This window comes from Trachurus japonicus, chromosome 14, assembly GCF_045865225.1.
Source record: "Trachurus japonicus isolate A0001 chromosome 14, Traja_1.0".
In the NCBI taxonomy this organism is placed as follows: domain Eukaryota; kingdom Metazoa; phylum Chordata; class Actinopteri; order Carangiformes; family Carangidae; genus Trachurus; species Trachurus japonicus.
The window spans coordinates 13619510-13632472 of record NC_140920.1 but is presented as its reverse complement, the minus strand read 5'-3'; the positions used below and the strand labels follow the sequence as shown (position 1 = coordinate 13632472).

Below are 12963 nucleotides of genomic sequence, written 5' to 3'. Positions count from 1 at the left end.
CATGACTTGCTGTTAAAACGTCGTGAAGCATTCTGGATTTACAACTTACAGACTCTGTCACCTAGAGGTCTGAATGATGAGTTGCCTCTTCATGTGTGTTTGTAATAATTTTGACATGTTTCTTCCTAACTCCCCTCTTTGGCTTAAAAATTGTTAAGAAATGTGAAGAAATTTGTAGAAATGTCTAATGTTTATAGTAAATTAATTATGTTTGTATTTTCGATATTTTCGATATGATATGATGTGATTTTCGATGTGGGTGATGTCTTGTTCGGTCTCCTCACATGCAGGCCTATTTCAGATTTGTAGGCTACTTAAATCGTTATCAAAGATGTTTTTCTAGAGATTTTTTCTATATTCTGTGTCTCCCCGAGTGCCCCTCAGGGTCTTAAAAAATCTTAAAAAATCTTAAAAAACCTTAAAAAATTCTTAATTATTCGATTTTTTCCCTATGTATGAGATTCTGTAATGTAATGTGTATTTTGATATAATGTGTATATTTTGTTGACACTGTGTGTAACTTTTTTTCTCTGGGGTGTTGTCACGTGAGGACGCTGATTGGTGCCGAGGTTATTTATACCGCCTCCTCCCTCACACACACCTTTAGAACCTGACGAAGGTCTCAGGACCGAAACGTTGTTCAATAAAACCTCTGCAAGTGATGACAGTGTGCGGGAGCTTTTTCTCCTGTCAGAAGCAATAAAATACATTTAATTTTTTCTTTTTTTTTAAACAATAAAAGAAGTCAAATTTGATATTGTTTATTCACACAGAACATGTTCAATCATCTATGAGGAATGATCTGTTGACAATGGATGAACATCGTGGTTATCTCATCACAATGTGGACAAAAACTCTAATCTGCTCCTGTTTACATCGCCAGCCTTTTCATCAATTACCACGGCTCTCCACATGTATTCACTGGAAATGACTTCTTGTGTTGTGTATTGTTTGAACTCTTCTAATCCAGCCTGCGCTTTCACCATAAATGGTGCGAGCAGCCATTAAGCGGGATAATCATGGAAATTATTTTCGAGCTTTGGCGTGACATCATCATCACGAAACACTGATCCAATGTTTTTGTGCTGAACTTCATACGGAGGAGACGACACAGTCAGCAGCAGCAGCAGCAGCAGCAGCAGCAGCAGCACATTCAAAACAAACGCTGGGGCTGCTGCAGCTTCGGTTTATGCAGGTTCATGCAATATTTTACACTCTGTTGAATGAGCGGGGACTCATTAGCAAAATCACATGAAAGCTAGGACGTATCCGAAGGTTGCTAAGAAACTGGTTAGGAATCCCTTCCCTGGTAACAGACACGATGACAGCATGCATACATTCCTGCTGTAAGAGGGACACACACACATGCAAGTGCAAGGAAATTTACATCTTCTTTGAATAGATGAGCAGAATGAAACACATCTCTGAAGCTCTTTTGAGATAATAATATTGAAAGAGCCGCCGCTGATGCGAATCATGTTTAGACGTTGAGTCGTTGTGGGGGTTTTTTTTTTCACCGTGACACAGTAAAGCTGATTCAAATGAGGCCCGTGTCAATCACTGTTCAACAACGGGCGAGGGCGAGTTCAAAATCAATGAGCCCGCAAAATAAAATAAAAAAAGTGGTGTGTGAGTGTAACCTGTGCACCAGAGCTGCCAGGGCCCGACAGAGGCCGCTGGCTGCAGGATGTTTGGTTCATGCTAATCCCTCATCTCCTGAGGCCAGGCTTTTGGGTCATGTGGGAATGAAGGCAGCAACCGGCTGGCATGCAGCTCAGGGTCCTGGCTCAAATCCTCAACTTGGCGCTAGTATTAGTATTAGAATGAATATGAGTATTAGTTCAAGTCGGTGTTGGGAGGCAGAATATGAAAACAGATGTTGATGGCAGGAGGGAAGGGGGAGGGACCGACTGGCCTGAATGAACGATAGGAAGTGTGCGTGTATGTGTGTGTGTGTGTGTGGAGGGAAGGAGGGAGGGAGGGAGGGATGGGGGACAATAGATGTGGCCCAGCTGTAGCTTTGTTCCAGCTGTGGTTTGATGCCACTGTTCTTTGGTTGAAAAAAAAAAAAAGAACTTTCTTCTCCATGTATCTGCATTCGCTGAAGAGCTGGAGGAACCCGAAGTCACAGAAGTACTGTTTTACTTTAGATGAGGTCTCGCTTATTAAAGCAGCCTCGCACGGTCTAATCAATGGAAAGCACCAATTAGGTTTGTTAATGAGAGATAATTAAAGAAGTGTGCTGTGGCTATATTTAGCCTGGCACAAGAGGACATTTAGAAGAACGAGGGAGCAGGGAGAGGTAGGAAGACGGGGAAGAGAATATGATGGCAACAGAGGCAGCTTCTGGTCAAAACGTCCCAAAAATAGGCAACCTACAAAATCTGATGTGTCGATCTATTGATTCTTCACTGAAAAATAACTTAATCTCCTCGGTAACTATAAAATAACAATCACTTGCAGCTCAAAAAGAGGCCTGAGGGTGCTTTTGCAGTCACAAATATAAAATCTAGCAGAAATAAAAAAGTGGTGATGAGGTCACCGACTCTGAAGATCAAAAGTCTTCGATATAAAGGTGGAGATTTACCTCCAAACTCTAAGAAGTGCTAAAATAAGAAGAGGCTGTGAAGTTCCTGGAGGCTTTGGCTGTCCTGACCTCTTATAAAGTGAAGGGCTGTCGATGAGGATGAGCCTGTAAAGTGATATAACCTATTGTCACACATCCTTCCTCCTTAGTTGAACTTGTTATATCATACCAAAATCACTTTGGAGTCGCCACTTAAGTCTAAGTGCTTCAGGGGTTGTGTTTTTTTGGGGGGGATTTCATGGGACCAGATGGCGTTGTGTGCGGTAGGCGAAGCCGAAGAGGTTATGTCAGTGTAAAGTGCAGCGGCTCATCACCAGCTCAGTCAAATAGGTGTGAGCGAAGGCCGAGGCCTGGTGTAGTGTATGTGATGCAGATGTTCTCTCTGTAGACTGTGTTCTAGGTCAATCTGTGTTCAGGTCGAGACGGGCTATTTTAGGGCAGGTGCTCCTGTGTGTGGGTTGGGCTTTTTTTTTGCAGCTGCCAATCACATCTGCTCTACTTTATACGACAACAACTGTCTCATTCTGCTCCGTTCCCCATCATGTTGTGACCTTTCGCTCCGTAGCCCCTTCTTTTCCATCTCCATCTCCCCAGTCTTGACCTTTACTCTAACGTTGTCCACTCCCTCCCTCCCCTGACCCCGTCTGTCTTGTCCGACTCACCGGCTTTGATGCGGATGTTGGGGCTGCGGATCTTGCCAGCCTGGTTTTCGGCGGTGCAGAAGTAGTCGTTGTCGTGGATGTAGCTGTTGTAGGCGGAGGGCGAGAAGGGGTACAGTTGGAGGGTGCCATTGGCGTGCACGTGTCGGATGTGGGGCACGTCGTAGATGTCGTCGCCGGTGGCCAGGTACCAGCGCAGTATGGCACTGGGGGTGCCCCCTGCTGGACAGGGCAGGGACACCCCCACCGAGCTGGAGTAGGTTACCCTCTGCAGGGAGGCATTCACAAAGTACAGCCTGGTAGAGCCCACATCCTCACTGTGTACTGCAGGGACAAACAGACAACACAATATCACTTAGCGGGGCCGAGGTGGAGGTGAGAGGCCGACGGTGAGCACCTGTTATGTGCTGCAGACACCGTGCAAACACAACAACACAAGTGCAAAAATAACCCAACAGGATCACAGTCATTGATGCCATTGATTTGGAGCAATCGGCATCATATTAATGGACAAAAGATGGACAGAATGGGAAATGTCCTTCAAAATGCGTCGCAAAATAATCATAACAAATGTATGTCAAATGTCCAGCTGCAAACATCAGTCATGTGATGCAGAAAGCCAGGGATTTGGGCTAAAGCCTGTGGTGGTTTAGGTGGATCGGAGGGGGGGGAGGAGCCTGTTACCTCCGTACAGTTGTGTACTGTGCACACATACACAAACAAAGACAGAGAGAGAAGAGAGGGAAACGCTGATAGGTTATGTGATTGGAATTTCTATGCCAGACACAGAGATTTAAGTCTATTTAATCTCCTTACATATTTAACACACACACACACACACACATGCACGCACAATCACAATCGCACACACACATACAGGAATGTTCTTCACTGGCATTCAGATTAAACACATACAGCTCCAGAGTGAGAAAGTGCAGGGTGGGTGTGGGTCTGTCAAATTTGGGGTCATTATAGGAAAGATTAGAAAAGAAATAAGTGGGGGGGGGGGGGGACACTGCTGACCGACAGATGTGGATATTAACCACCACTGATTTCAAATTATGTCATCTAATACACACCATCCATCCATCCATCCACCACATGTTCAACCTGAACGTCTCTCAGACATCATCAGAGTTAGATAGTGAAGGAATGAGTTGTAAACTGGACATAATTAGCACTCAGTGTGTTGTATACTTATGCAATAATAACTTTTGTTTTATTTCATTTTATATCAAATCAATTTTTTTTCTTTTTGCTTGTTGAAATGACTGAAATTTCTAAATAAAATTCCTATTGTGCTTTAAATTCATGGTTTGAATTCATAAACGGGATTCAAATTAACCAATTAACAAACATTTCTTATAGTGTAACCTGCAAGTTTTGATACAGTGATACATCATCTTTTTTTTTTTACTTATCCATTAAATGCATTTACAATTATTTAATGTTAAATTATGTGTTCATTTTTGTGCCATTTGATTATGTAACAAATCACATTTGACAAAACTATTGATCTATTTATATTTTGTTGCGAGGTTAAAACTTCTTGTTACAAAAATAATAAGTGAAGAGACTCAGATATTAAAAATACCATGGAAAGTAAGATTGGAGATTTTTCTTCAAAATGTATAACAGAAAGATAATACAGAATGAATCTGTGATATAAAAACAGGTGATGCAAATACTAATTAATGGCCTTGCTGGTTAATTAATCAGTTAATCAACTAATCTGCAGACTGTGCTCTGAGCAGATGAGTTATTTTGAATGAAAAAATGTCCTCGCTGTCATATATTTAGTGGTTTTCTTTGGTAAATTTTATTACAATTTTATTTCAATTCTCACAACTGAGCAACTACAACCAGGGAATATTTGGCATTTTTGCTTGAGAAATTGAGTAAACAATTAGCTTATTACGAAAACAGATGGCTGTTTTTTCTCCGTCAGCTGTTTGATGAGTGGTTAAAACCTACTGGAGGAATGAAACAAGTGTATAGCAACAACAATTAGTCAGAATAGCCAATCCAATCCAATTTGATTCAATTCAATTCAGAAAGGCCACAGACAGCAGCACTGCAGGTAACACACGGCTCATCAATCACACCTGCTCCCTGCCTACGCTGGGCAAACTAAACAGCCATCATGCTCTCTGACGTTCACCGTCTGCAGATCCAAGTCTCATAACTTTATTTGTCACACACGGAGTTACGTCTTCATGACCGCGCTGTAGGACCATGGTGTAAAGTTGAGGAAACGAGGAACTGGAGATCAACCCTGTGTGATGTTTTCGCAGGTGCACACGGCAGCACAATGGCTGTATAGTTGCAACAATCAAAGGCAGTTGTTTGAACAGGGAGTATTAAGTTATTGATTAATGATTAATTAGTGGCATTGTCAGGGCCTGTCTGAAGCACCACGACAAAACGAGGATGAGAAAGCAAGTGCTGTATCTGATCATCATCTCTCTTTGATGAAGATGAGGAGATTGTGACGTAAAAACAGATTAGAGAAGGGTGCAACTATGTTTTCTTCTATCCACTGTGGTTAATCAACACTTCCTCTGCTTCTTTTCAAAGTAGTGCTGCTGTCCCCAGACCACAGATTGATAAAGCTGGGCAGCATGTTACAGATGGTATATGAAAATGTGTCTGGCAGTCCAGTGGTGGGCTGCAAAAACCAGGTCAGACTCCCTCCCCTCTGCAGATTACTGATAATGGCCCCTGAGCATAAAGCCCATATTAAAGATTGCAATATCTATAATCTCCCAATGGGGGGACAGGACTAAAGTGGAGGAGTGAGGGGGTCACCCTGAGAGCTCAGGCATGGGGGTGGGAGGAGGGGGGGGCTGGGCAGCAGGAGAACCTCTCTCGCACAGTAGATTATATGGCCTGGGGGCCCAAGTACTGGGGGGCTTGGGAGCACTGGGACTGATGGAGTGGGAAGTGGAATAGAAAAGGGATCAGAGCAAACTCCCACCAATCAGAGCCTGTCAAAACCAGACGTACCACACATGCACTCACTCAAAAGACCCACACCCTCTCACACACACACACACATACACACACACACACACACACACATGCACACACACACTCACTCCAAAAGCAGCTCTCAGCGCTCAGTCACACTAGGAGGAGACAGAGTGGGTTGCCATGGTGGCGCTGGCACTTGAAAGCTGTGACTGAATAAAAAAAACAATGCAGCAATTTAACCTAACAACAGTGATCCACTGAAAAATCTAAATTTAGAAACTTTAAGTCACAGAGCCCCAAATTTAAGTTCGACTGTTGAACTGTTGAAGTGAGAAACTATGTTCAAATATGTTGCAATAAAACAAACAACACAACAAGTTATGCGCTGCCAGCAACAGAGAGTGTTTCTGTGAGCGTGCTGCATGCACTATAGACAGAAGTGTGTGTGTGTGTATCACTGAATGACACACCAGTTAGTGACAGGATGACAAACTGCTGTCTGGTTAGGTGTGGTCAGGCATAGCATCACTGGGTGCACTCCAAAAAACTCAACTGGCACGGTCCTGGTTTTTGCCGGACTGGCACAGTTTCCACTCCATTTAAAAGCAGCAGATGAAACATTACATACCACCTGTGCCAACCTGTACAGACAGCTTGTGTGGCAGGAAAACAAAATGCCACATGTACCGACAGTGAATTAGGCTACATGACACTGATGATGACTGCATGGTAAACATATCGATTCAATGTCGCACTCGACACTTTTTTTTACGCATCCTGCAGTGGACACACCGAGTACAACTCTTCCCCGAATGTGTCTGTGTTCAATAATAGCTCAGGTTACATATAATGTATGTTCAATATGTTTTTCATTGTTATTGTTGCCTTTTGTGGTGTCTACTTTTTTTTATTATGTGTAATGTTGTATTGTTTTTTAACTGTTTTGGACAGGAACTAGCATCCTGCTATAATCCGGCATATTTACATGTTCTTATGTCCATTAATGTGCACTGTCCCATTCAAATAAACAAATAATAAAATATGAAGGCGTTGATGATCATTGCTGAAGTCAGGTCAGACATCACAAACCACAAACCCCCAGATTTGACTGTTTAAACTGATAACACCACACAGTCACATTTTTGTAGTTACACTACATTAGAACACCAGCCAATCAATGTTATTGATATGTTCAAATTCCACCAGTTTGCATTTCTACATTGCCTGAAACCTGCATCTTGGCCTAACCCTCCATTAAAGAAGCAGATCTCTGTCTAAAAAGATGTTTGAAATGATTTCATGAATTAATTCTGAAGAGCAAACCAATCAATAGTTTCAGCTCCACATTAATGGAAGCTCATACATACTATATAAAGCTTGAACTATATGCCACACGCATGGCAGGTGTCCTTGTTTATTTTGGGGCGACACCCCCTCTTTAAGTGATGCACGCCCATGGAGATGTAACCCCGGCAGCTTGTGGACAGTCAGTGCCCTGGTAGCAGTGTTGACCGCAGCTGTGGGGTTCCTGCTGCTGCTGCAGCTCACCTCCACCCAGGAGGCTTCATCAGCCTCGTTCAGACACGGCGCCGGTACGGAGAGAAAGGCCTCGCTGGAAGGTGTTGGGAGGACCGGCGGCGTTGCTGGGGCTTAAAGCTTATGCTGTCAGAGTTGCAGCCACTATTTTATACATCCTGCCAGAGAGCTATGCATGAATATGTATGTCAGCCAGGCAGAAGTCATAACCTATGCAAGGTTTCATCATGCATAATGCAGCTGATCTACGCCTCTCCAGGATGTGACTGTGCACAGGAGTGTACGCACGCACACTCTCGACACTCAAAACTGTATTGTGATGAGGAGGTAAACAAACCCCACAACCCGCAATGTTTCACATACACCCAGAGCTCCCTGCGCCTAACCAGAGGCACAATACCCCCACATGTTCTTCCTCCTCCTCCTCCTCCTCCTCCTCTCTCACTCATCTTCCCATTGTAATAAAATCGTTTTCACAGCTTTTGGACTTTACTCCATTTAATGGCGGACGAATGGTAAAGGTCAGTAGTAGAATTCATCTTGACAGAGAAGCGATGCCGACGTGCACATCAGCCTCGTGATCCATCACACACCTCTCCTTCATCACTCACAACCTCCAATCGGACTCTAACTCCTGTGTCCACTTCCAAAACAGCCCCTCCCCCCTTTTTTTCACCATCGCTCAGGTGTTTTTAGGGCAGAAAGTTATGAGTCGTCGTTTCTGACGAGGAGGGAGATGGGGGGGGGGGGCACCAGGATTGTAACTGTGTGGGGAAACAAGGCGACAGAGGGGGAACGGAAAGGAGACGCGCCGTATGAAGGGGTGCGAATTGAATATTAGTGGGACGCAGGGGTTGTAAAGATAGGTGTAAGCTTATGGATAATCCTCAGGGGTCCGGCATACATAAGTAGGTGGGTGGGTGGGTGGGGAAGACGCGGGGCGAGGTTGTCGGGGTTACATCTAATCAGTGAAGGGGTATCGATGCTCCCCACCCACTGTCTTTCTGTACACCCTGTCCCCAACAATCTGCTCCCCACCCCACCCCACCACCACCAACAGACCCCCCTACACACACACACACACACACACCTCCCCACCCCCGGCCTGTGCTGTGTCAGTAAAAAAAAAAGAAAAAAAAAAAGTGTGCTACTTCAGCAGTCCCCTGGGACCTGCTCCCCCTCACATCAAAGCAGCCAGTTTCTCTCTTAATGTGAATATCAAATCTGTGGATCACAAGTCCCAGCACAGTCTGCATAAACTGCCCCTCCCCCAACCTTTAATTCTGCCTAGTGATGAGGGAGAGAGAGGGAGGGGAGTTACTGCTAGAGGAAGTGATGGAGGGAGGGAGAGATGGAGGTAGAGAGAGAGAGAGAGAGAGAGAGAAAGAGAGAGAGGGAGAGAGAGATCCAACAAAAACAACTACTTGCTTCGGAGATTTGACATTTGCTGAACGCACCCTCCCTCCAAAAAATGTGCAGCTCCAGCATCCAATAAAATTTTGGAGGAGGTCCGACTCAATTTAGCATCAGTGTGGTGTTAAGATAGAAATCTTGATGGAAATAAATAAATAAATCCCCACAGCCGATAGTAGCTCTTTTGCATATTTTTTTCCCTTCTTTTTGTTGTTGTTGTTGTTGTTGTTATTTTTTTCAGTAATTAGTTGTTATTCAAAACCTCTGGGATTCATGACAGATTTAAGGGACGAATGGGAGACGCCAGTGACAGAGCTGTAACATCCTATTGGTGAGAAGGGAAGTGCAACGAGCTCCGGCGCACGCACACCAGCTCACTTTACTCCTCCATTTGACAACATTGATCAAAATTTGAATGCAGATTTTTTTTCTTTTTCTTTGTTAATTTGTGCGAGATGTTCTACACTTGTGTTAGTTAATTAGATTTAATTGCTCTTTTAAAGGCCTAAAGGTGTGGAGGATGTAAGTCGTAAATAGTTTGTTCAATAATCAGATGTTGATTATTTTTAATGTAAAAAAGAAAAGGCCACATCAGTCAGGGTTTTAAGACGTTTTTACACTTTGTCTCTTATTTAGAAATAAGAGGAATCTGAGTCATGAACCTGAGCCCCTCACATTTCATCTAATTGCTTGTGATTTCTGCTTTAACCCTCTATACAATGGGTGTTTTTGCTTTCTGAAATGTAAAATTAAATAATGCCAGGTTAGAGCTGGTTAAAAAATGGAGGCCTGTGCCCTGTCTGAGTAATGATTGGCACCCCTGTGGACCACACAGCTTTGTCACTGAGTGGTGCCTATAGCTCAGGTTGCAGCTTTAATTGTGTAGCCTTGCAAAGACAGCACAGGGAATTGGACTGGAGAGGGAGGAGGGGGGGATTTTTGCATATATCTATTAGAAGGGGGTGAGAGGTGTCGAGAGGAGGGGGGGTCACCTTACTGCCTTACACACCTCAAATTTCAATCAAGTTATGTCATTTCAATGTTACACAAATTTTCTTTTTATTTGGTTTCATTTATTAGATGCTAAATTTAAAGCCCCAAACAGGCCCACAGCAGGCCTGTATATATTACACTTGATTTTATTCACTGCTAATTAATCAACAATTACAGCAGCTAAACAGAGCCTTTGAATTTGATTTAAAATGATAGCTAGAAGAAAATGCAAGTTTTTGATTTCAAATCACCAATTAAAAATCACTATAACACCCTTCTTTAATAGTGTATGATATTTGAAATTAGTGAAAGAAAATTGAAGACATTTTTGCTCTAATTGGTTAATTCTTATTAGCCTTCAAGCATTTTTTCCTGCATCCTGATTGCCTCGTAAACATGAGAGTCTCTGACTTCATTTAGCGACATTATTTTTAACATAATGATGAACGCTATATGTGTTTGTTTTTTTTCCTCTAGTAAAGGCCCCTGTAAATAAATAAAAGAGTTGACTCACAGTTTAGCAGGAATAACACAGTGTCCAACATTTAACTACAAAACCAAGAGGGGGTGTCCCCATCACTTCCCCTCCACCGCGCGCCCATCAACACACACACACACACATACACATACACACACACAGATAGGCTACAGAAGCGCGAGCCGTGACGCACGCGCTGGGACAGGCGCGAGCACGTCCGCGGGGTCCAGGTGGGCTATTAGTGAGGAACATGACCGGGCAAGTCTATAATCTGCACCCACGCCCCTGGAGTTTCTCATTTGGTGAAATAAATTTGCGCATATTAATATGATTCCGCAGAAGCGAGAGAGGCTCAGAAATCACATCTGAATTATTGCTATAAATCAACAGCAGCAGCAAACAACCGACAGATGCAGAGAATTTAAAGGAGCTCAGTAAAACACAACACGAACAACAAACACATGTAGTTTGCTATTTGATTTTTTCTTTTTCTTTTTCTTTTTTTGCTTTAAAAAAAGAGGCTAATCTAATGTTATAAAATGCCTGAACTTAAAATGGCAAATGGAGCGAGGTTAATGGCCTATTTTAGCTGCTTTGCATTGAGAGCAGCCATATCCCTCCCTGAAGCCAATCCACCGCATCTCAGACTTTTTTCCATACAGCCTAAATATATTTACACCTTCTCAGGGCCCTGTACTAATAAGGACAAAACTAAATGTAAACATGGCTTCAACAAACAGACAAGGCTGCACAAAGGCCGGGGAAAATGCTCTTATGTGGAGATGGTGTTGAATTTCTGTTATTTTCGACGCAGATTTGTTCAGGATTATTATAATGCACTGTAATAGCAGAAGATCAACTTTGCAATAGGGTCAGGGATTTGCTGCATATACTGAACAAGGAAGGGGAAAATGAATCCATTTAAACAAACACTCCGCCTTTTCTACATTTAGAAACAAAATTGAGCAAATTAATGAAATAAGGAGGAGAAATCTGAATTCACTAATTATGGCCTTTATGTGGGTGTAGACCTATTAAAGTAATAAGGCCGTTGCAGGGACAGGGGGGGTTGGGGTGGGGGGGCTTTTATTTGTCATCTAATTTAAAATGGCACTAATTTGTCATTACATAGAGGAAGAATTAAAAGCCCTAAAAAAAATCTCTCCTCCTGAAAAACAGGAGCATCTTTGCGGAAGGGGAGCGCTTGTGCTAAACACAGCCCGTGAAAACAGCTGCAATTAGCAAAGGCTACACAATGAGAGCATCAAGATACCAAAAATCCACAAGCATCCTCCTCAAAACTTTACAGGCTGCAACATTTTCTGCGAAATTCTTGCTCAAATTGGTGATCAATTGGTATAATTGAAGGCCGATGCATGTTTTCATTTGTCTCTCACCCTCCCTCTGTATTTGCACCTCATTCTCCCTATTCAGCCATTTTACATATTCATAACTGGAGTTGGTAATGCGAAAACAATCCGTGCTATCAGCACCATCTGAAGCACCAAGGTGCCAAGCTGCAGAAAACCGCCACAAACACTGGGTCAAAATAAAGAAATCACTTTTTAACATCTTCACTTTCAAAAGATTTCTACCTGTTCAGCCGCAGCAGGTTTATACATTTTTTATTCAAACAATTAATTTCAGCCCATTCCTCATTACAAGCCACCCAATGATATATCCAACCACAAGCCTCACATATCATTCCTTGTATAGCCTATACTTATCAATGAAAAATAATTTCGATCATCACTTTTCATTCAACTTAAAAGCACTCAGTGTAGGCTACAGGGTGAGGAATATTTGCCAAGCATTTCTTTTTTTCTCTTACCTTCTTGGAGAGAGTACAGCAGGAGTAAAGTTACAAGCCACATGCCATAAATAGCAGGTATATTTTTCAGGAATATCTGGCAATCCTGGCAAGTGTGAGGCGCGGTTTTTTGGCCAGGCGGGTCTCCGTGCTGGACTGGCGACTGTGCTCCCCGGAGGTCTCTCCAGCCCTGCTGCCCCGCTAAGCATGGAGGGGAAATGAGAGGCGCCTCGGCCCCGCCCATGTCCCCTCCTCTCTTCTCAAGACTACCGTGCATACAAATCCATCCTCCCCAACACTAATCAAAAACACCGCGGAATGATGGGTCACGGCAAAGTCGAGGGTCGGTTTGAGTTGCACAGTGGATTTTTTTTTTTCTTTTGGTCCAGTTGTCTCCAAAACTGACGGTGCCGCGCAGACGGATCTCTTGGCACCTTGGAGAGCGCACCCACCTGTGCGCCCCTGATGACCGCGTTTCTTTGCGCAATATGGATCTACTGAAGCCGCTCAGTCT

At 43.3% G+C, this 12963-nt stretch overlaps 1 protein-coding gene across 2 annotated transcripts in view; it reads right to left on the bottom strand.

Moving 5' to 3' along the window:
- LOC146974405 (cell adhesion molecule DSCAML1-like) overlaps positions 1-12754 on the bottom strand; it is a 54233-nt gene extending 41479 nt beyond the window's left edge. For both annotated transcript variants that reach the window (XM_085797696.1, XM_085797697.1), the window contains exons 1-2: positions 12471-12754; positions 3250-3570 (exon numbers count right to left, since the gene is read on the bottom strand). In XM_085797696.1, the coding sequence (XP_085653822.1) occupies positions 3250-3570; positions 12471-12726 (577 nt within the window). In that variant the 5' untranslated portion in view covers positions 12727-12754. The remainder of the gene's footprint in view (positions 1-3249; positions 3571-12470) is intronic.
- Positions 12755-12963: the final 209 nt, after the last annotated feature.